The sequence below is a fragment of the Ailuropoda melanoleuca genome, chromosome 2 (genome assembly GCF_002007445.2).
Source record: "Ailuropoda melanoleuca isolate Jingjing chromosome 2, ASM200744v2, whole genome shotgun sequence".
In the NCBI taxonomy this organism is placed as follows: Eukaryota; Metazoa; Chordata; class Mammalia; order Carnivora; family Ursidae; genus Ailuropoda; species Ailuropoda melanoleuca.
In genome coordinates this window covers 105,591,844-105,612,893 of record NC_048219.1, presented here as the reverse complement: position 1 = coordinate 105,612,893, position 21,050 = coordinate 105,591,844, and the positions used below count along the sequence as shown (strand labels likewise).

Genomic DNA, 21,050 nt, shown 5'->3' with positions numbered 1-21,050 from the left:
CTCTGTCAGTCACTGGTATGTTCTCTCTATATATGACTTTGTTCTTGCTTTCGTGTCTTTGTTTCTTCATTCTGTTATGTTAGATTCTACTTATGAGTGAAATCGTATATTTGTCTTTCTCTGACATCGTTCACTTAGCATTATGCCTTCTAGGTCTATCCACATTATCACAGATGACAAGATCTCATTCATCTTTATGGCTGAGTAATATTTCATGGCATTTATAGACCAAATCTTGTTGACCCATCGATGTATCGATGGACCCTGAGGCTGCTTCCATAGTTTGACTGTTGTAAATAGTGCTGCAGTAAGCATAGGGATGCATAAATATCCTTTTGAATCAGTGACACCATTTTATTATTATCTGATCTCTATCTCCTGTAAGCGAGTACACGATATGATGGTGTGCCACTGCACATCTTCTCCCAGCTCTGTGTTTGGGGCTCAGAATCAGTTGTAGTGCCAGTATTTACACCATACAGATCTCAGAAGATTACAAAGCAGGGCTCTTCTCTCCCAGAGAATAGATCGTTAAACAGTTGCCAGCACACTCCTAAAGACGAGCTTGTTTTTGCGGAGGTGAGAATGTGGTCCCACTGCCAGGAGGTCATATGCAGCTCTTCTCTCCAGACCCCAAGCCACGGGCTACCCTGTGTCTGCCTCCGCCTGGCTCGGTTACTCCATGTCAGTCTGAAGGGTTTAGTTGGACTCTTCTGTTATTGCTTATAGTATCAGGTGTAGGGGTGGGGATGCAGTCAGCAACGTGGTGATGAGCCAACATGTCAGACATGTGACCTTTGCAAGTGGCAAGGGTTTGAAAGCAAATTTGAGTAGAATCAAGAAACGGGATCTTGGATGCATAAAACAGAAGTCTTTATCCCCCTAACCAATTAATATTTCTTTTTATAATCCCAGCTGCCGTGTACATTCCCTGGGAAGTAAGAATTATATATGGAAAGGGTCAGAACTACCAGTGGTCTGGGTGCCCTTCCGTGTCCCAGGCAGTGCCGGGTGTGGGAAACAACATTGCCTGCCTTCCCGGAGCAGGGGTGTGTGTGGGGGGGGGGGTACGAACCACTCTGCGTGGCATGTGGTGGGTGCTGTAACCAAGGGGTGGCAAGGTGCCGTGAAACATGAGAATAGGCACCTGGCTCGGTGGCATCCACAAGTCCGACCGATGACTATTTCACGTGTAGAGTTTGGGAAGAACTGTGGGCGGCACATTGTTCTTTTCCATGCCTGCAAGACATGGCAGAGATGATCACGTCCTTCCAGGCCTTACAAGAAAGCCCGTAGGTAATCACTTGTGATATGATTTCAAGGTTGGAATGCAATGCCCTGTTCCAGACGGTGCTACACTCCCGCAAACCTGCCTACTTTCTAATTCCTACAATGCTACAATTAAAGATTCACTCCCTAATCCTCTCTTAAAATGCAAATCCTCTTAGTGCTTTACTTATCAGCTCTGAATCTTAATGTGAATGAAGTTGGGAGTATCTCTCTGAGAGCAGGGTTTTCCCTAGGGAAGGATAGTAGATAAATGGGTGCCAGCAAGTGCGAGTGAGGAGATGAGAGAGAGGTGACGGAAAGGAGAGGCTGCAGATGAAAGGAGCCCATGCCAGAAGCTGACCTATATGTGAGGCTGTTTAAAATACCCAGGTGTGGGGTGCCTGGGTGGCTCATTCGGTATAGCCTCTGACTCTCAAGTTTGGCTCTGGTCATGATCTCAGGATCCTGGGATCGAGCCCCACGTCACGGAGCAAATCTGCTTGAGATTCTTTCCCTCTGCCCCTCCCCACACTTTCTCTCTCTCTCTCTCTCAAAAATAAATAAATCTTAAAAAAAATAAATACCCAGTGTGAGGGCTCAGGTTACACTTCTCTTGGGTGGACTCTCCCCTGTCTACAGGACGAGCCCTGGCTGACACCCCTCCCCCAGCTAAGCCTGTGAGCTGCCTGGGTTCAGATGGGAGTTGTACAAAGGACAGAAGCAAACGAACATTGATCGAATCCTATAATGGGCCAGGCTCTGTGTCAGATGTGTTTTACATTCATCATGCCATTCAACATCAAAAGAGTGATGGGTATTTATTATCCTCTCATTTATCAAGGAGAAGAGAGACTCAGAGCCGGAGTGACTTGCCTGAGGTCACGGCAGGGGAGAGGCAGCGCCAAGATCCAAATACACTTACCTGACTTCAAAGGCCAGGCCTCTTGCCATTATAAAAAATAAAAATAAAAAGGAAATTTAAAAAGCACACTATTAGAATCTTCTATTTTCCTCTAGGATGATATACCCTTCTTACCACTCCTACCACCTACCAACTCCACACATGGATTTCTTTCCTGTATATCCCCTGTAGGCAAGAAAATTATCGAGCTTTGCTTTTCTATTTCTGTTGTGAAAACATTACCTGTTATTATTTTTCAGATATAATACAATATCAAGTAATATTTTTCCAAATCACACACATTTTTTCCTATTCTACACAGACACGCACACACACAGGCATAGAGACACACACTGACATATCCACCCAGGGGCTCTTCTCCCCCAGTGAGAATCACTGAGGTATGAGGAGAGGGATGGACTCATAAACTGAATAAGAGAAAGCAAAGTACAAATTGTATGTTTTCGTCTGTATAAGTGAGAATCTTCGTGGTACACGCTCTGCTCCAAGTACACGGATGATCCATTGTGGAAGCAGAGAGTGGGCTCTTGTTCCACCTCACGAGATTTGTGAAGCCTTCCCGCTGGAGATGACAAACATGGCACCCACCTTCAGGTCCAGAAAAGCTCTAATAAGCTCCTGAGCAGTTCAAAGTTGACGATAACTAGGGTGTGGCAGAGGGTAACAACTGCCTTCATTCTGAAATCAGTCCGTGTGGGACACTGGTTCTCAAAATGGGGTTCCCAGGCCAGGAGCATCAGCATCACCTGGGAACTCGTTAGAGATGCGGATTCACAGTCCTTCCCTGGATGTGCTGTGTCCAGACCGATGGGGCCCAACAGTCTAATCGAACAAGCACACCGAGTAATCCTGATGTACGCTCAAGTTTGCAAACCCCTGGTCTACAGCCCCACCTAAAAATTTAAATCCTGAGAGTACACAGATGTTTCACCAGAAAAATGTTTTCAATTTAATTCTTCAAAAATGAACCTGTGAACAGGTTTGCATAACATGTTCTCCTTGCAGGAGATCCTGAACTCCTTGAACTAGGGATGTCTTTTTATTTCAACTTTGGTGCCCATTGCCTTGTTCTGGCTCTGGAGGTAGTGGGCATCCTTAAGGTTTGTTGAGTGCAAGAGCAAGGACATTTAGATGATGTGTCTGCGTGTACGGGCACACAAGTGTCCATGTTTATTTCTGTGGTGGATGGACACAGCTTATAATTATTTCCTGAAATTTTTTAGGATGACAGAATTTGCCTCTGAGCTATATGGGATCCCTAGACATTGCCTGGATATAGAGACTCTAGTTCTTAAATGGGAAACACCCCATAGCCACCCATCCCTTGCACAGCCACTACAGTGACCAGCCATGTTCAGGTGAATGCTGCAGAGCTCGTCAGTTTCATTGGATGGCAATGATGGGAAGGAGATTCAATACCCAGATCTAGTTCTTGGTGTCCTTTGTACTCAGGCTTTCTACCACTCCGCTAATTTAAAATGTGCATACCTGGATGGCATGCTTGATGGCATACTTAGCCCCTCCCTTGGTGCTTTATCCTCCTAGTGTTTTTAGATGGCTTTTTTTTTTAAGATTTTATTTATTTATTTGACAGAGAGAGACAGCCAGCGAGAGAGGGAGCACAAGCAGGGGGAGTGGGAGAGGAAGAAGCAGGTTCTTAGCAGAGAAGCCTGATGTGGGGCTCGATCCCAGAACGCCCGTGATCACGCCCTGAGCCAAAGGCAGACGCTTAAGGACTGTGCCACCCAGGCGCCCCCTAGATGGCTTTCAAAATAGAACAGATGACAGTATAATTAGGAATATTTGGGGCTTGCCTGTGTTTTGCTTGGAAGGCTGGATATGAAGTTCCTTGGCCCACAGACCAAAGGTGCTAGGCTGACTGTAGCCAGCAGGTGAGTTAATTAACTAGATGGCCGTAGGACTGTGATTCAGGGTGGCAGCCATAAAGGAGCACACTTTCCCACCTGTGGGGCCACACCATGATTTCTTGCCCTTTTTCTGACCTGGCTACCTTTGCTGACGTGAAAGGTTTTCGGCAAGCTGGAAAGATGTCATTTTGAAAAAGACCAGCATTTGCAGCAGTGGGAGCCATGGGGATGCATCCTTTGTAATTACTGTGGATTGGACTTTTTCTTCTTCCTCTTTTTCCCCTTCTGTTTCCACCTTCTTTCCTCCAGACCATTCTACCCCTGCTCAATTTCTGCCGCTTCAGTTTGCACGCCATCAGTTTGTTCTTGTTCATCACTCTTGAACCCAAGATTTTCTCTGCAGTGGATATGTACTGGTTCCTAACATTAATCACTTTCATAATGATTCAACAGTGTCTACACCCAGGGTGCTAGCATGGTGGGGTGATTTATTTCAGATTGCTACTACAAGCCAGATGTCATTTTCTTGGTATTTTGTTCAAAATTATATTATTTTTATTCATTCCAATGAGGACTTCTGCTGTTGGTTTGAGTAGGCTTAGTCAAAGGTCAAGTTACCTCTTCACGAAATATCTTTCCTACCTCATATAAGTTGTTTTTTTCCTCTAATCTAATTGCATGAGAGCTTTCAATGTGAGGTATTAATTTGTTTCCTCTACGAGTTTTTTTCCTTCTTTGAGGTAGCCCTTATGTTTTGTATATCTTTGTATCCTCCCTAGAATGCTTCTTGGAGAACAGTGAGAGATCAATAACTGAATGCATGCATGGAAGAAATGATGTTCTCGCTCATCCCCTAAATATGTCCGTTCTGCTTATCTATTGCTGTGTGAACTTTGAGACCTAAAATGACTGTTTTATTCTTCTCACAATTTTGTGGGCCACAAATTTGAAAAGGACACAACTGGATTCATCTCCAATCCATGTGGTATCAGCTAGAGTTAGAAGATCCAAGATGGGTTCTTTATTCCCATGTCTGGGCTCTATCTCTCCACCAGGCATTTCCTCCTCCAGGGCCTCTCCATGTGGCTTGGGCCTGATACCACCTCAAGATACCAGCCTCCTCACATGGCAGCTCAAGACACCAAAAGCTAGTGTTCTGAGAGGCCAAGATAGAAGCTAAAAACTCATAGCCTAGCCTTGGAAGTCCTCAAAATGGTACTTTGGCCACATTCTATTGGTCAAGAAGGTCAGTAAGGCCAGTCCAGAATCAAGGAGATTAATCATAAAGCAGTTGCAGCCATCTTTAATCTACCACTATGATAATACTAGTGATGAGTGAAATTAACACTCGTAAGTAAGGAGCAAAAACTGAATTTCTCATACTGCTCATTATAGAGAAGTAGGAACTTTAAATATTCTGCCAGTTGTCAAAATGTGTCAGATGATGTATACTGAGTTTTTTGTTGTTGTTGTTTGGAAACTATAGACAGCATAATAATAAATTGGCATGTGCAAAGAGTAAATGTTGTTTATTTGTTTAACTTCCCACTTGGCTCTAAGATATCACCAAAAAGATATATCAGGATGTATCCCTATGTATGTGCACGACCACCACTGAGAGGACAGAGGTAAAAGTGCCTAACGTACTACTTGTGCAAACTCACTGATACTAAGTACATATAAATATGAAAATGAGTTTTAGTTTCCACCCAAAACTCTAGTAAAAATGCACTAATTTAAATTTTTGTCTTTTGAAAAGAGGCGTATAAGGCTTGATCCCTCCCTCAGAGAGCTGATAGCTTAGCTGCAGAAGACTAATAGTATCCATAAACCTAATAACCCCAATGGAAGGCGTTGTAATTGACGGCTAAAATGCATGACCCCTTATGGTAGATTTCAAACCAATGAACATAGGAAGAAAAATCACTATTTGGTAACTATCACTGTAATACTTGCTTTAGGCAAAAAATTATCAATGGATTCTATAATAAGTGAACAAAGTGTGTGTATTTAGATCTTTGCATAATCTCAAAGACTTTGGTTAGTTACATATTTTCAAAAAAACTCCCCATAAGACAGTTATGATTATAAAGGGAAATACTTTAACCATGAGGAAACATCAAACTCAAATTGAAGGACACTCTACAAAACAGCTGGCCTGTGTTCTTGAAAAATGTCAAAGTCATGAAAGACAAAAGAACTCTTCCATGTTATAGGAGACTAAAGAGAAATGATAATCAAATGCAGCTCTGGGAACCTGGAGTTGATCCTGGACACGATAAGGACATTAGACGGGTAATGGGTGAAATTTGAACAAGGCCTGTAGAATGGATTAGGTATTGTATCAAAGTTAATTCTTGAATTTGATAACTGCATAGTGGTTATGTAACAACGTTATTTTGTGTATTAAGGGGTAAAAGGCTATCATATCTGCACCTTTCATAATTTTTTTTATCATCTCTGATTATAAATAGGTATAAAACAAATGATCAAGTAAATATGGTAAAAAGGTAAACTTTGAGGAATTGGGAGGAAAGTGAGGGGGATTCTTTATAATGGTTTCCAAATATTTTTGTACATCTGAAATTACTTCCTAAAATTTAATATACGCCCCCATTTTAGTTTTTTAGGTTCAGATTTGAGCCAGACCACAAAAAAATGAGTGGAATTTAGAAGGGTCAATAGGGAAGTGGAGCGTATCCCAGGCTCCCGCCTCAGAACCAAAGGTGCAGCCTTGGAAACAAGAGCTGGGCCTTCACGAGAGACCTCTTGAGACCCCGTGAAGTCAGGAGCATGGCCTGACTTGAGAGATGCCGAATTCTCTGAAGTAGCAAACACAGGTGGATGGATGTTGGGTAGTTGAGTGGGACCAGAGCGTAGGAGGTGAAAAGCCTGCAGTGGAGTCGTTACTTACTGCAGAGGAAACTCTTTTGTGTAGAACTGTTCTAACTTCGGTCTGTGGAACAGGATGTCGTATTGGTCCATTCAGACTGCTATAACAAAATACCGTGGACCGGTGGCTTATAAACAACAGAAATGTATTTCTCACAGTTCTGGAGACCTGGAAGTCCAAGATCAAGCCTCTGGCATGGTCAAGACCTGGTTCGTAGCCAGTGCCTTCTCACTGCGTCCTCACATGGTGGAAGGAGGCTAGTAAGCTCTGTGGAGCCTCTTTTTTTTTGTAAATCGAATCCCACTTTTGAGGATTCAGCCTTCATGTCCTAATCGCTCCCAAAGCACCCCCTCCTCTCCTAACACCATCACATCAGGCATTAAGATTTCATCATATGAATTTCAGGGCCACACCAACGTTCAACCATGGGAGATGTATGCAGCAAATTCATGGTATAGAGAGATTTTAAATCTAATTAGCATTTAGAGAATCAATGTGCAACAGACATCTAGAAGCATCAGTCCTTTTAGTCTTTTGTAAGCTCTGGCCGGAATTTATTCACAGAGCAAGACCTCTGAAAAACATAGCTCCTTTTAAATATATGTTCATTTAGACCCATCCTCCACAGTGAACCAAAACAATATGGATTTACTTTATGAAGCTGCTCAGTTTTACAAAGACATGTGAGAACATTCGAGATGAAATCAGGAACATATTTAAATCCCAGCAACCAACCGGAAGTCATGAGGAAACCACACTGGGCTCTAAATCAGGGACTCAGTCTAGCAAAAGTTTCTGGTTGTTGTAGGAGACAAAGCTGAACACAAAGGCCCGCTGTTAACATTTAGCATGCATACTTTAATTACATCCTCTGGGTATGCTGATTTAACAACATAATTTCTTGAAGTAGAAAAGACTTGTGTTGTCATTCCTGTAATTCTCAGTAGTGACACCTACTTTTTCTCTTTTCCCCTCTCCCTTGTCCTTTTTCATTCCTGCCATAAAATGATTCACTGTTTCTTTAAATCACATTTAATTAAGGTTTGTTTTTTTCCTCCCTTTTGTTTTTTCCCCTGCTGCCTCATGTTGGTAGCCAGTAAATCCTGAATTTCTAATAAATGCAAATGGGTTAAAGAAGATCACGAGTTCAAGATTATTTTAACTAAACTGGCATAATTGTTAATATCTCTGTTGTCCCCTAGGATATGTAGGATTACATCAATTAAATTGGTCTCTGCAACTGAACACATTAACCATAACTGTGACGACTAGTGTCTTCCCCAGCACCCTTTAGGTGTTTAATTTGCTTGCCTGTAATAGATTGTCAGAGCAGTAAACGTGAGGCAAGTAATGTAAGTGGTATAATGATGGTAATTATCTGAATGGATCGATTGTAGTGTTATTGCAACATGATATTGTGGGTAGGAGCAAGATAGAGACATCCCATATAAATTCCCATTTTCAGCTTTATTTCTTTACACATTTTTTCCAAGACATTTAAAGTGAAAACAACTTAAACTGGCATTGCCATTCTCTCCTTTATCTCTTCCTATTATCCTTTGTGCTGTTGCCTTCCTGAAACCAGCAGACCCCATGCGAGCTCAATTTCTCTAAAGAAAGCTGCGACTTTCTAGAAATGGAATTCCATCAGTTCCCCTGTGATTCACGATATCCAAATATATGAACTGGAAGTCACTTTGTGGATTGGCTAGGCTGTTCCCTTCATTTATTGCCTAAGGAACTGTGAACCCAGCAAGGTTAAATGACTCGTTAAAGTTTCACAACTGGATATTGCCAGGTAGCCTGCAACAATGGGGCTAGAACCTGGAGCCAGTCCTCCCACCTGGGCTGAGGGAGGACCTGGGAGGTTACACCAGCTGCAGGTATGAGAGGTTCCGTGTGACAGGCCACAGCCGTCCCTGAAGGAAACAGCAACAAACAATAAGGAAACAGCTTTTAGTTGAGTGTTGGAGGGTGGAGGATGGGGGTGGGAAGGAAGAGAAGAACAATCTAGGGATAACCAATATTGAATAAGTCCAAACAGCTGATCAGCATGAGGATAGAATCACTGCATTGTGTGGGAGATGTCTGCCCATGACAAGAATGGAAAGAACATGGCAGGATCCTGCCTGAGGGACAGGAATGGTTGCTAAAACAGGGACCAGGTCCAGAGGAAAGAAGTCAAAGCCAAGTATTAGAAGTGATGCCTGAAGAAGAAACAGGGGTTTGAATCCTGAGACTCAAACCAGGGATAGGGCAAGATGATCTAACGGTGGCAAGAACACTTCCAAAAAGGCTTCTGCTAAAATTTCCCTCAAATTTTGTGTCCTGTTTTCATTTGATCACTTCACCTGAGTTTCATTGTTGATGAAAATAACAAACTGGCCTCAATCTGGAGCTTTTTAGACACCTGTCAAAGAAAACATTGCAGTCATCAGAGGCATAAAGCCGCATATAACCCATGCCTTCTGAGTTACCAGAAAATGGAACATTAGAACTTCAAACCACTGTTCAGTAGACATACACCAAATACCCACAGAACTGCGGCTACAAGCCTATGTGTCCCAGGGGAGGGAGGTGGCGGAGTATATGGGCAAAGCACTCCTAGTACTGAGCACAGAGGGAGACTAGAAGTGCCCAGTGCTGGCTGTAGGGCTGGGCTTGAGAGTGTGGGGGTCCTGAGGTGATGATCTCAAAGAAGCAAGGTTTCTGGGGAGAAGGAAGCAAGGAGAGAAGAGGTGCCATTGGAAGATCTGGTTCTGCAGAGAAAAATGAAGAGGGAAAATTTTAAGAGGTTAAAGAAATAAAGGAGAAATAGAAGACCAACCTCCTCCAATCATTATGTGGTAAAGAGGCTAAAACAAGGGTAGGAATGGGGGGACGAACAGTGAAACACATTGATAAAGCAGAATAGAATTTGACAAGAGGACTGGTAAGAGGAAGGACTGAGGGGAAGGTTAATTGTGGCATATGAAATAGGAGGGAGCCAAGGGACGTGATTTTAACTAGATAGTAACAATAAAGTAAGACCCAAAAGGGGATAATAAATACTATTAAAGAACCTGCAAGCGGTGGAGGGGAATGGGGGAGGTAGAAGGGGAAGTGACACCTCACTGAGTGTGCTTTTGAGAATAGTTTGGCTTTGGGGATCCTATTAATGTTTTCTATATTCAGAAATTGAGGTGAAATGCACAAGAAGAGGAGAAATTAAATCTGAGTACTGTCAGAAACAAATGAACTGAACTGCACAAAGGAATAAAGAGCGTAACTACAAGAAAGGGTGACAGTTACCAGTCTAGAAACTTTTGAACATAGCATCATTACTATATAACCACATTCTAAAGAAAAAAACAAATTGTGAACTCTTCTTACTACTGTTTTCCATACTGTAACAATTTTGCATGCACCGTGGGATTGAATAAATGAGTAAATGTATGGTTGCCTGTGTTCTCACTGTAGAAAAGAAAGACACAGATATGAAAAGGGGAAGGCAAAGAAGAATTCTGTAGGGGTTGGGGAGAGAGTTTGTGTATGTGTAGGTATAGTGAGAAGAGGAAGACAGAGACTCTTTCACTGAAAGGGACTAGAAGAAATGACCTCTCAGTAGCAATTGGCATACATTAATAACCAGACCTTAATTTCCAAATATCATTACCCAACTAACAGCAAGCAGGATTCCTTAGAGAAATGGCTAATTTCAGGAATGGCACAAAAAAAAAAAAAAAAAAAAAAAAAAAAAAAAAAAGCCAAATGGGCTTGGAACATTTCCCTGTGCCTAAAAAGACAGTCTTCTCAAAATGATGAAAACACATCAAAAGGAACAGGTTACAGAGGTTCACCTTTCCAAAGCTGGGATAACTTGAGCATCAAAATAAATACAGTAATGACTTAGAACCCTTTCAATAATATAAGAATGCATGTATTCATACTGATAAATCATAAATAGGAAAAGCATTTTCTTATGATAGAATGTAAATTCATAAATGTAGGTAAAATGACGGGGTGAGAAATCACCATGTGCAACCATAGGAATCGTTGATTCCGGCAAGATTCATCAATGGTTGCTAAGATAAATTGATGAAAGTTTGATGACAAATATTATATTTGCATAGTCTAAAAACATTTCTGCACAATTTATTAACTACAAAAGGAAAGTAAGTTTGGAGTGGAGAGATTAACCAAGTGATCAAAGCTAAGATGTCTAATAATGGATACATGGACACGGCATAATTCTGATATGATGCACTGAGAAAAACCCAGCATCATTCATGTCCTACTCCTGCCAAGTGTGCAGCAGGAAATTTGAAACAAACCCTAATTAAGGGGCATTCCACAAAATAATTGGCCTTTACTCTTCTAAGAAAGAGAAAGAAGGAAGGGAAGGAGGGGGAAAGGAAGGGAGGGAGGGAGGCATGGAGGGAGGAAGGAAGGAAGGAAACAAAAGAAAAAAGAAAAAGAAACATGAAAGGACTGTTCCAGAATGTTCCAGCATCCTATATGAATGACAAAGAGATGCAATAGGTGCCTGACCCTGGGTAGGTTTCAGGACCGGAAAAAATTGCTGTAATGACACTATTAGAACAATGGATGGATTAGAATAGGTACTGCAGATCAGACCGTGGTATGTATCAATTAATATTTCCTGAACTTGACAACGATACTGTGGTTGTGTAAAAGAATGGCTTTGTTATTAGGAAATATACACAGAAGTATTTTGGGATAAAGGGCATCATGTCTGCAACTCCCTTTCAAGTTACAGGTAAAAACGATGAAAGATAAAGAGAATGATCTAATGATCTCTCAAATGTGGCAAAATGTTAACAGTTGGTAAATCTGAGGAAAGGGGATGTGGGACTTCTTTATACTACTCTTTCAAATCATCTGCAAGCCTGAAATTATTTCCAAATAGAAAGTTTAAAAAAAAAAAAAACCCTGATAGAAACTATAAAAAGGTTGATCTTTGCACCACCTAAAAATCATACCATTCTTTTGAAAAAACTGATTTGGAACTTTATACCCACACTTCCACATGTCAAGAAGGGTTATAGGGAAAGGGTGGGTGGAGCCGAGTTTGCCTGGGGGCGTGGGGCGCATGCTCACTGCTGCAGCTTTGGGAAGGGTTAACTTGCACAGCTCAGGACTCCGAGGAGGCCAGTAGTAGCTGAAGGGGACTCAGGTCACCGGATGCAGAGGGCAGTTCCCATGTCACCACTTCATGTTCCTTCTAAAACCGAATATGCTTATACCCATGTCTTTTCCCCCTTATTGTTCCACTAGTAACCAGGTAACCATTTCCAGCCTAATCTCCTCTGGAAACCTTTTAACCATTCAGATAGCCACGGGCTCTGAGGAGCAGGAAAGCAGTAGTTTTTAAGAGTGGGGAGAGGGGAAGGGACTCAAGTATAGCTCGAATCTTAAATTCTCATAATATTCTTATGCTTAATAGCCACTGATTAACAAGGAAAACAACATGCTTGGTTTGCATTTGCAACTATGCTCTCATGCATTTACCTGAGATTCTTTTCTATGGCCTAAGCAAATATTGGGTTGTGAAACTGTAACAGGTCTAAATGAAGTGGATTGAGGCATTTCTTACATTTACATTTTCATAGAATGAAATAAACATAGTAATCTTTCGACAGAACACCCTCACATCAGGCCATGATTTGATTTGCTACCTGTTCAGAATATCAAGTTTTACATTTCTCTAAATGGTAATGTACTTTTGTGAACAAGTTGATAAGACAGAAGTCATCCCTGAGATATTTATAATAGTACTTAGAACAAACTTGTCAAAGATTCTTCTAAAAAATTGTTTTGGATCCTGAGGAGATATATTTAGTAACCGTATCGAATAAGTTGTCACCTAACACAACATTTCATTGATTTATTTGTATTATTTTTGTATCGCACTGCAGGCAGAGAATTCAGCATTGGCTTTGGAAAATGAAAATCAAAGGGAACAGTATGAGCGATGTCTTGACGAGGTAAGCAGACTGGAAAGGTTCTTCGCAAAAGGCTGGACTATTTAGGAATCCCTTGGTCAGATCTTAATGTATGTCTGTTAGCAGCCCCTGCAGAACATTAGCATTTTGTCCTCCAAAGGAAGGCTGCAAACATGTATGTGGACACTGAGAAGGAAGGTCAGTCTCTCTCCCCCTCCCTCTCCCTCTTCCCTTCTCTCCCTATTTTAGTGTACAGGCATCTGGAAATTCCTTTTGGCTATTACTTAATATTCTTGGAGCACAGTTGTGAATGCTTCACTGTATGATAAATTCCTTCTGTCCAGTAAGTGTGATCCCCAGCCCGTGAATGAGAAAAGCCGTGTCAAGGCACACTGCATCTCCAATTGGATACTGTTTCTGAAAAAGCAAACTCTTGATAGAGTGGGTGGGGATGATATTCACAGTTGGCATCCAGAGGGGGAGAAAAAAAACAGTAGGGTGAGAACAAGCCAAGAAGAGAAAGGAAGTGAGGAAGAAAATGTGAGCAGAATGGGAAAAGACAGAACCACACGCGTGAGTAAACCTGAGAAATATTATTTGATGATAATGAAGAGATGAAGGTGAAGATGGTGGGCGTTTCTGAGTTCCTGGGAGGCGAGGGGAAAATTGAAGTGTGTGCAGGGCCCTCGTTCTCCTCAGCCATTCCCCTCACACTCTGTCAGCAGTCCTACCACCAGCCTCTGCCGTAACACCCAGGCAGGATTGGCCATTCTTCTCACCAACAAGCTCTCATCTGGGATTTTGTTGGTGACTGAAGTTATTACTTTAATGGGATGACTTTTTTAGTCATCTGTCCAATACCCTAAAACTTGCACATATCTATCTAGTCATCTTAGGAGTTGTTTTGAAATAGCTGACACAGGTTTTCAGAAAATGAGCACAACTACATTTAATTGTGTTGCATTACCTTACGGGGGGAAACGAGCATATAGATCTTCAGTCTTTTTCTCCTCGTTAACAATTAGAAAAAACTTTTCCAGAAAACTCTTCTTGATTTTTCTTCCCCTCCCCTGCACTGTCCCAGAAGGTGATGGGTTACACTATGAAGAACACAGGTTCAAATCCTCCTTATGACATCATCACTGCCACCACATACCTCTTGCCCCCCTCCAAACTGGAAGTGGTCACTCTCCTCAGAGTTGCAGCTATGACCAGTATTTTCCTACACCAGGGATTCTGAAAATGTGACCCCTGGGCCGGCAGCCTCAGCCTCACCTGGGAGGTTGTTGGAAATGCACCTTCTGAGGCCCTCCCCCAGACATCCCACAGAAGGGACTCTGGGAATGGGCCTGGCAGTCTGTGAGTTTGCATGCTCTCCAAGTGATGCTGACACACCCCACAGTTTGAGAGCCACTGTCCTCATAGCATGGACCACTTTGCCTTACAGTTACTTGCGTGTCGTTGAAGAACCCTCAACATGTTTTCAGAAACTTACTCACCTGTTTAATATTTCTTACCATATATATCAGTTAGTCAAGCAAAATGGTATTTGCAGTGCTCTGTCCCATCAGGAATAATCTTTGCAATGCCCAAAGTCAAAAGAATAACTGAAGTAAGTGACATAAGGGGGGGGGCGGTCTAGTGAGGCCGGTTCAGCATTCCTCAATCCTGTCCCCCAGGTTCTCGGTCCAATCAAAGTTTAGGGCCAGAAAGACCAAATAGATCCAAGGATATTGAAAGGAACAAATATTGCCCTTGGGTCATATGTATTGATCAGCGAAGTTTCACTTTAACCTCCTGTGCGGAATTTCTGATGAGACTGAATCTGTATTGAGAAGTTAAATTTATGTGAATCACACCACAGGAACTTCTTATTTGACACAATTCTCCCACAGGTCATCCCTCCCCATCAGTCAAAAAGCTCACAGCATTTCTTTACGGAAACTCATAGTCTTGTTTGCCATATGCTCCCTATGCCTGCATTCTGAAGGTTTCATCAGAATGTGTTGGGTCAAACATAATTTTTTATCCACAGAATTATGAAAATATGGAGTTTCTACTGAAGACAGAACTTTTAGAGGGAGAATCCCTCTGTTCTTAATTGCAAAAATTAACTGTTGCCAAAGAAGTGATTTGCAACTCAGAACTACCTCTGAGCAGTACAAATGTTTTGCATTCATGATACCGGCCCCTGATTACACATGCCAGTTGTTTTGTAACTAATTGCATGAGGGTAGACAATCCATTTCTATGCATTGTAAGAGAACACTCTCAAAGGGGTAGTTGAGTGTAGTAATAATGCCAACTGGAAATTCTTTTCAAGGCTTTTTAGACTAATTAGATAAACTAACAAGGTAAGGCCTCATGTAAGTTATTTCCAGGCTAGTGGGTTTCATAAAACCTACACAAGTGGATATAATCTAAAATTAAAATGTTTTTCAGTCCCTTTTGCACTGATTCTTATTTTCTGGGAAATGAAGAACATGTTGAGAATTTGGGGAAAACACTTGGGAGTAGGAAATCCCCTCTGTGTGTTCTAAAAAAGGGGGGTATGTTTATTCAGAAGGAAACAGAGCCACATCCACAGACACACGGGCTTGCTGGCACACACATGCCCACAAATGCATGCACACAAGTGCACACACACACACACACACACACACTTCACCACTTCGCCTTCCCTCTACCTTGCTCCTCATCCCCTTGCCTTGCAGTACGAAGACAACACCAAGGACCAGTCTTGATTTCTTGAGGGGGTTGGAGGTTTTCATGTTTGAGTCTAGTTTCCTCCTCTAGCTGTTAGACACACAGTTTGCTGGCAAGCAGTGAATTGCTGTTTATTCTCACTAAGGCCTTGGCCAGAGGTCCTTTAGGACCAACTAATTCCCATGGAGAGAAGTATAATGACACACATAAAAACAAGTAAAGTAACATCTCACAGTGTTGCCTTACGCTTAAATGGATTCAGCTGTATCCTACAAATGTTTGTTGGGCCTCAGGGTCACCCAGGCTTGGGAAGTCATGGTGCACCTAGCCTGGCAGAAGTGAGAGGGATGGTCAATCACAGAACGAAAGGAAAGAAACTCACATAAGAAATAAGCTGCCCTGGGGTCTTTGAGAACATACAACACAGTCAATAAAGGGCAGGAGAGGTAGTGGGTGAGCTGTCAGTGAAGGGGACAGAACTGAAAGGGCATCTTCAGCCACAGGGGCTGGAGCAGGTAAAGTCCAAGTAGTTCTCACCCTTACCTGAACATCAGGCTTACCTGGGAAGCTTTAAGAACACTGCTGGCTGGTGCATCCCTGCCTAGTGTCAAGACTCCTTCACTGCCATAACTTCCAGCTGACAGATGAGCCTTTCTACTCAAGGAGGTTCATATATGTTGTCCATGTTGGTTTCAGCTGCCTCCCCTTTCATAACTCCCCTATATGTTCTCCAACTGACCAGTATTGACCCCTAAGTAGGGACGTCTCTATGTCCCCGTTCAGCAGGAAGACATTACAGAAGATGAGACCTTCCACCTTCAACAACCTTAAAGATTTAAGGGTCAAAATTGTTTAGGGGAGAAATGATGAGGGAGCCGAAGGCTAGCTGAAGACAAAGCGTTAAGCACCCTGCAGCATCCTCCCCCTCCCCCCACTCCTGGGTAGAATATGTGTGACATTCTTCCAAGAAGCTTGCAACCACCTTAATGTTAATGCCTTGCTAGAGGGAAAAACAACCTTAACCTGACAATGGCAAAGCCTCTGGTATCTTGTAGGTCCTCTTTAGCATATGAAAGTTCTTTTGAAAACCTCCCTTTTCCTTACCTCCCACAACCCAGTAGTGTACAATCAGCCACCCCCCTACAACCCTAGTGCAGCAGCTCTTTCTGGTCCTGTCCCCTTGCTTTAATAAAACCACCATTTTGCACCAAAAAAAAAGAGAGAGAGAGAGAGGAAGAGAGAGAATACTGCCAACTGGGCCGCAACTCAGAGATTCTGATCTGATTCTGATCTAAAGTGGAGCCCAGGTTTTAGAAATCTTAAAGGCTCCAGGGAGTTATAATATTCAGCCAAGGTTAAGAACCATTGCACTTGATGCTCTGAATGCTGTGCTTCAAAGAACATTTTCAGAGAGTGTCAGTAAAAGGATAAAAGCTCCACCAAACTTGGATATGATGACAGAAGAGCAACAGACCCATGTGGAAATTTGGGGTTATTTCCAATTCCTCAACAGTGTCTGAGCAAACAAAAAGCAAACGCTGTCCCAGCGTTTCTCAAAGTGTGTTTCTGGGCCCTTTCTGCATCAGAAAGATGTGAAGTGGTTGCAAAAATGTAGATTCTTGAACCACAAAGGCTCTGAATAGTCAAAGCAATCTTGAAAAAGTAAAGCAAAGCTGGAGGCATCACAATTCCAGACTTCAAGCTATATTGCAAAGCTGGAGTCATCAGACAGTATGGTACTGGTACAAAAACAGACACAGAGATCAGTGGGACAGAAGAAACCCAGAAATGGACCCTCAACTCTATTGTCAACTAACCTTTGACAAAGCAGGAAATAATATGCAATGGGAAAATGCAGTGTCTTCAAAAAATGGTGTTGGGAAAACTAACAGCAACATGTGAAAGAATGAAACTGGACCACTTCCTTACACCATACACCAAAATAAATTCAAATCAGATGAAAGACCCAAACATGAGACAGTTAACTATCAAAATCCCAGAGAATACAAACAATAGCCTCTTTGACATTGGTTGTCGCAACTTCTTACTAGTTACATCTCCTGAGGCAAGGGAAACAAAAGTAAAAATAAAACTATTGTGACTTCCTCAAGATAAAAAGCTTCTGCAAGGTGAAGGAAACAATCAAGACTAATAGACAACCTTTGGAATGAGAGAAGATATTTGCAAATGACATTTCTGTAAAAAGGGTTAGTATGCGACATATATAAAGAATTTATACACAACTCAACACCCCAAAAAACAAATAATCCAGTTAAAAATGGCAGAAGATATGAATAGACATTTTTTCAAAGAAGACATCCAGATGGCCAACAGAACATGAAAAGATGCTCAGCATCACTCATCATCAGGGAAATGCAAATCAAAACTACAGTGGGATATCACCTCACACCAGTCAGAATGGCTAACAATACAGGAAACAACAGATGTTGGCAAGGATGCAGACAAAGGGGAACTCTCCTACGCTATCAGTGGGAATGCAAACTGGTGCAGCCACTCTGGAAAACAGTTTGGAATTTCCTCAAAATTTAAAAATAGAAGTATCCTACGATCCAGCAATTGCACTGCTAGGTATTTACCCAAAAGGTACAAAAATACTGATTTAAAGGGGCACATGTACCCCAATGTTCATAGCAACATTATCAATAATAACCAAATTACGGATAGATCCCAAATGGCCATCGACCAATGAATGGATAAAGAAGATGTGGAAGGTATATATAATGGACTATTACTCAGCCATTAAAAAGCATAAGATCTTGCCATTTGCAATGACTTGGATGGAGTTAGAGTGTATTATACTCAGTGAAATAATCAGGGAAAGACAGATACCATATGATTTAACTCATATGTGCAATTTTAGAAACAAAACACATGAACATGGGGGCGTTGGGGGAAGGGAGGCAAACTGGAAAACAAACCCTTAATATAGAGAACAAACTGAGGGTTACTGGAGGGGAGGTAGGCAGAAGGATGGGTTAAATGGGTGATGGGTATTAAGAAGTTGTGATGACCAGGTGTTGTATCTAAGTGATGAATCACTAAATTCTACACTTTTAACTAATATTATACTGTATGATAATTAACTGGAATTTAAATAAAAAACTTGAAAGAGAAAAATAAAATAAAATCAACACAGAAAAGGAAAGAAAAATGCAGATTCTCAGACCTCACTCAGCCATTCTCAAGCAGAATGAAGAGTGAGGAAATTGGCAATTTACCAGACTTCCCTGGCAAAGTTTTTGCATGCAGAATTGGAGAACCTGCCCTCCCCTTCAAACCGCCAGAGTAGAGCCAGAGTTCCTCATAGTCCCTGAGGATGCCAGATTTGAGTTCTTCTCTGGCTTCTCTGTGCTCTCCACTTCAAAGCACAAAGGCAGGAAATGTACGTAGTTTAGAAAAAGAAAAAGAAAAAAGAAAAAAAAGCACCAGAATTTCTTTTAAACCAAGGCTAAATAAAGGCAAAAGTAGGTTGTTAAGAACAGTTCTGACCTTCCTCTCTAATTCCTATGCTATATGCCAAGACTGAATTGTGGAATCATCAGACATTCTCAGTGCATGTCCCTTACCTGCGCCCTAAGTAACCTTGAAAAGCAACGTCTTGATGGATGGAGATGGGAGATGATGATCCTACTTGTGGCTCTCACATGCTTCAAATGCCCATTTCATGAATGGACCATGAAATCAACAGATGATGGACTTCTTGTGCCTCCTCTAGACTCTAACCACCATGAGGCAGCACCTATATTCTATTCAGCCTGTTTCTCCAAGATCCAGCATAATCCATGGCCCACACTATGCATTTAATGTGTATTTGTTGAATGACTAAATGAATGAATGGAGATTGTCAGCCCCAAATTAATTTCCCAATTAATTTTCCCTGTGATCCCACATACATATTTTGATGAATTTCTCCCATTCCCAGTATTTTACAGAGCAAATAATATAGGTGCTTAGTGATTTATATTTATACATGCATATTACACACACACAAATACTTTATCCTTATACAAATAAAATTTCTTATTTTCAAATTCTTTCTTAACTAGTTACCTCAAAATGCATTTTATTCTTTGAAGTTCAAATGTTCAGATTCAAATTTAACTTTAATGGGATGACTGCTTTATATCAGGTACTTATATATAACAGGTTTCTCTGGTTATACCTATCGTCTCATGCATTTTTCATAAACTGAAAAGTCGCCAGTTCCCCAGCTTCACAAATGAGTAAAATCAAGCTCCTCCCCCACTCCCAGAGGTATCGGTGTATCATCAACAAAGGCAACATTTGAACCCAAGTCCTTCTGGTGATTCTGCCCCAATGCTCCTCCCACTTGTCCCCAGCTGCCTTAGTATGATAAGCCAAACCAGAAGCATTGAAAACTTCTCCAAAGCACATTTTCCAAAACTTGTACTTTTCCAATTAGGTTTTAAATGAGCTTGCTGATGTGACAATTGCTTTGCATTATAAAATAGCACAGGCAAGGATAAAAGCAAGACTATGAGGCAGGAGGAGCCCAGTTAAAGCTTGGTGCCTTTTGAGTTCTCACTCTGCCACCTCTGACCCAGCCCTAGCTGTCCTCTGGGTTGGGTGAGAATTGGCTCGCTCTTAGGGTAACTCCCAGGTGTCAGGGACTATTTTGAAAAAAAAAAAAGAACAGACAACACTGCAGCCCTGACTTCCTCCGCCCACCCGCTTCCAGGGGAGTGCCTGCAGGGCTGGGTGCCTGGGCCGGGGGCGGGGCCACAACCCCTAGAAGTCTGATGGAGAATAACAAAGACTTGTGTGGGTCCAAGATGAGCCAGGTGTCAGAGGAGCTGGCTGGTCTGAGAGAACTCTTACTGAACGGAAAGGAGAGATACCCGGGCTCTCTCCTTGGCATCTCCGGCTCCCCTGCAGCCTTGCCCCACCAGAGGCAAAGTGGGGAGGTCTCCATAGACAGCCTAAGGAGGATTGTAAAACAAGCCAGAGGCTTAAGGACTGTCAACTTTGCTCTGCTTGTCTCAAGTACCCCTGTCCCAGCCCAGCTGCTATTTTTCCTTTCTTTGGAGGGGATGGCTGTCAGGTGACCCTGGAAGTTATTTGTTCTCATTAGCTGGGCCTGCGGGTGTGTGATTATTTGCAGCCCAAGTGCTAAGGGCATAATTCTATGATGAGGGCAGGGGCCCATTCCAGGGGTCATCCTGTGAACCTATTAGAGGTTGCAGGCAGAAGCTCCAAACAGCTGTGCTATTGATGCTTCAAGGAAGCTTAGCTGTTAGAAGTAGTGATGAAACCCAGGAAACCATCTTACAGACAGTACCCAGGAAAGCATTTGTACAAACTGGCCTGCTCTTCTGCAGAGGACCTGCGAGTCCTTCTGGGTAATAAAACCCCATGTCAGGAGATTAAGAAATAATGCATTTTTGTATCTTTGTTCAATTATTAGG

General features: G+C 42.1%; 1 protein-coding gene across 14 annotated transcripts in view; it reads left to right on the top strand.

Annotated features, from left to right (window-relative positions):
* NCKAP5 (NCK associated protein 5) overlaps positions 1 to 21,050 on the top strand; it is a 950,566-nt gene that overhangs the window by 732,174 nt on the left and 197,342 nt on the right. For all 14 annotated transcript variants that reach the window (XM_034654439.1, XM_034654443.1, XM_034654438.1 and 11 more), the window contains one exon: positions 12,871 to 12,939. In XM_034654439.1, the coding sequence (XP_034510330.1) occupies positions 12,871 to 12,939 (69 nt within the window). The remainder of the gene's footprint in view (positions 1 to 12,870; positions 12,940 to 21,050) is intronic.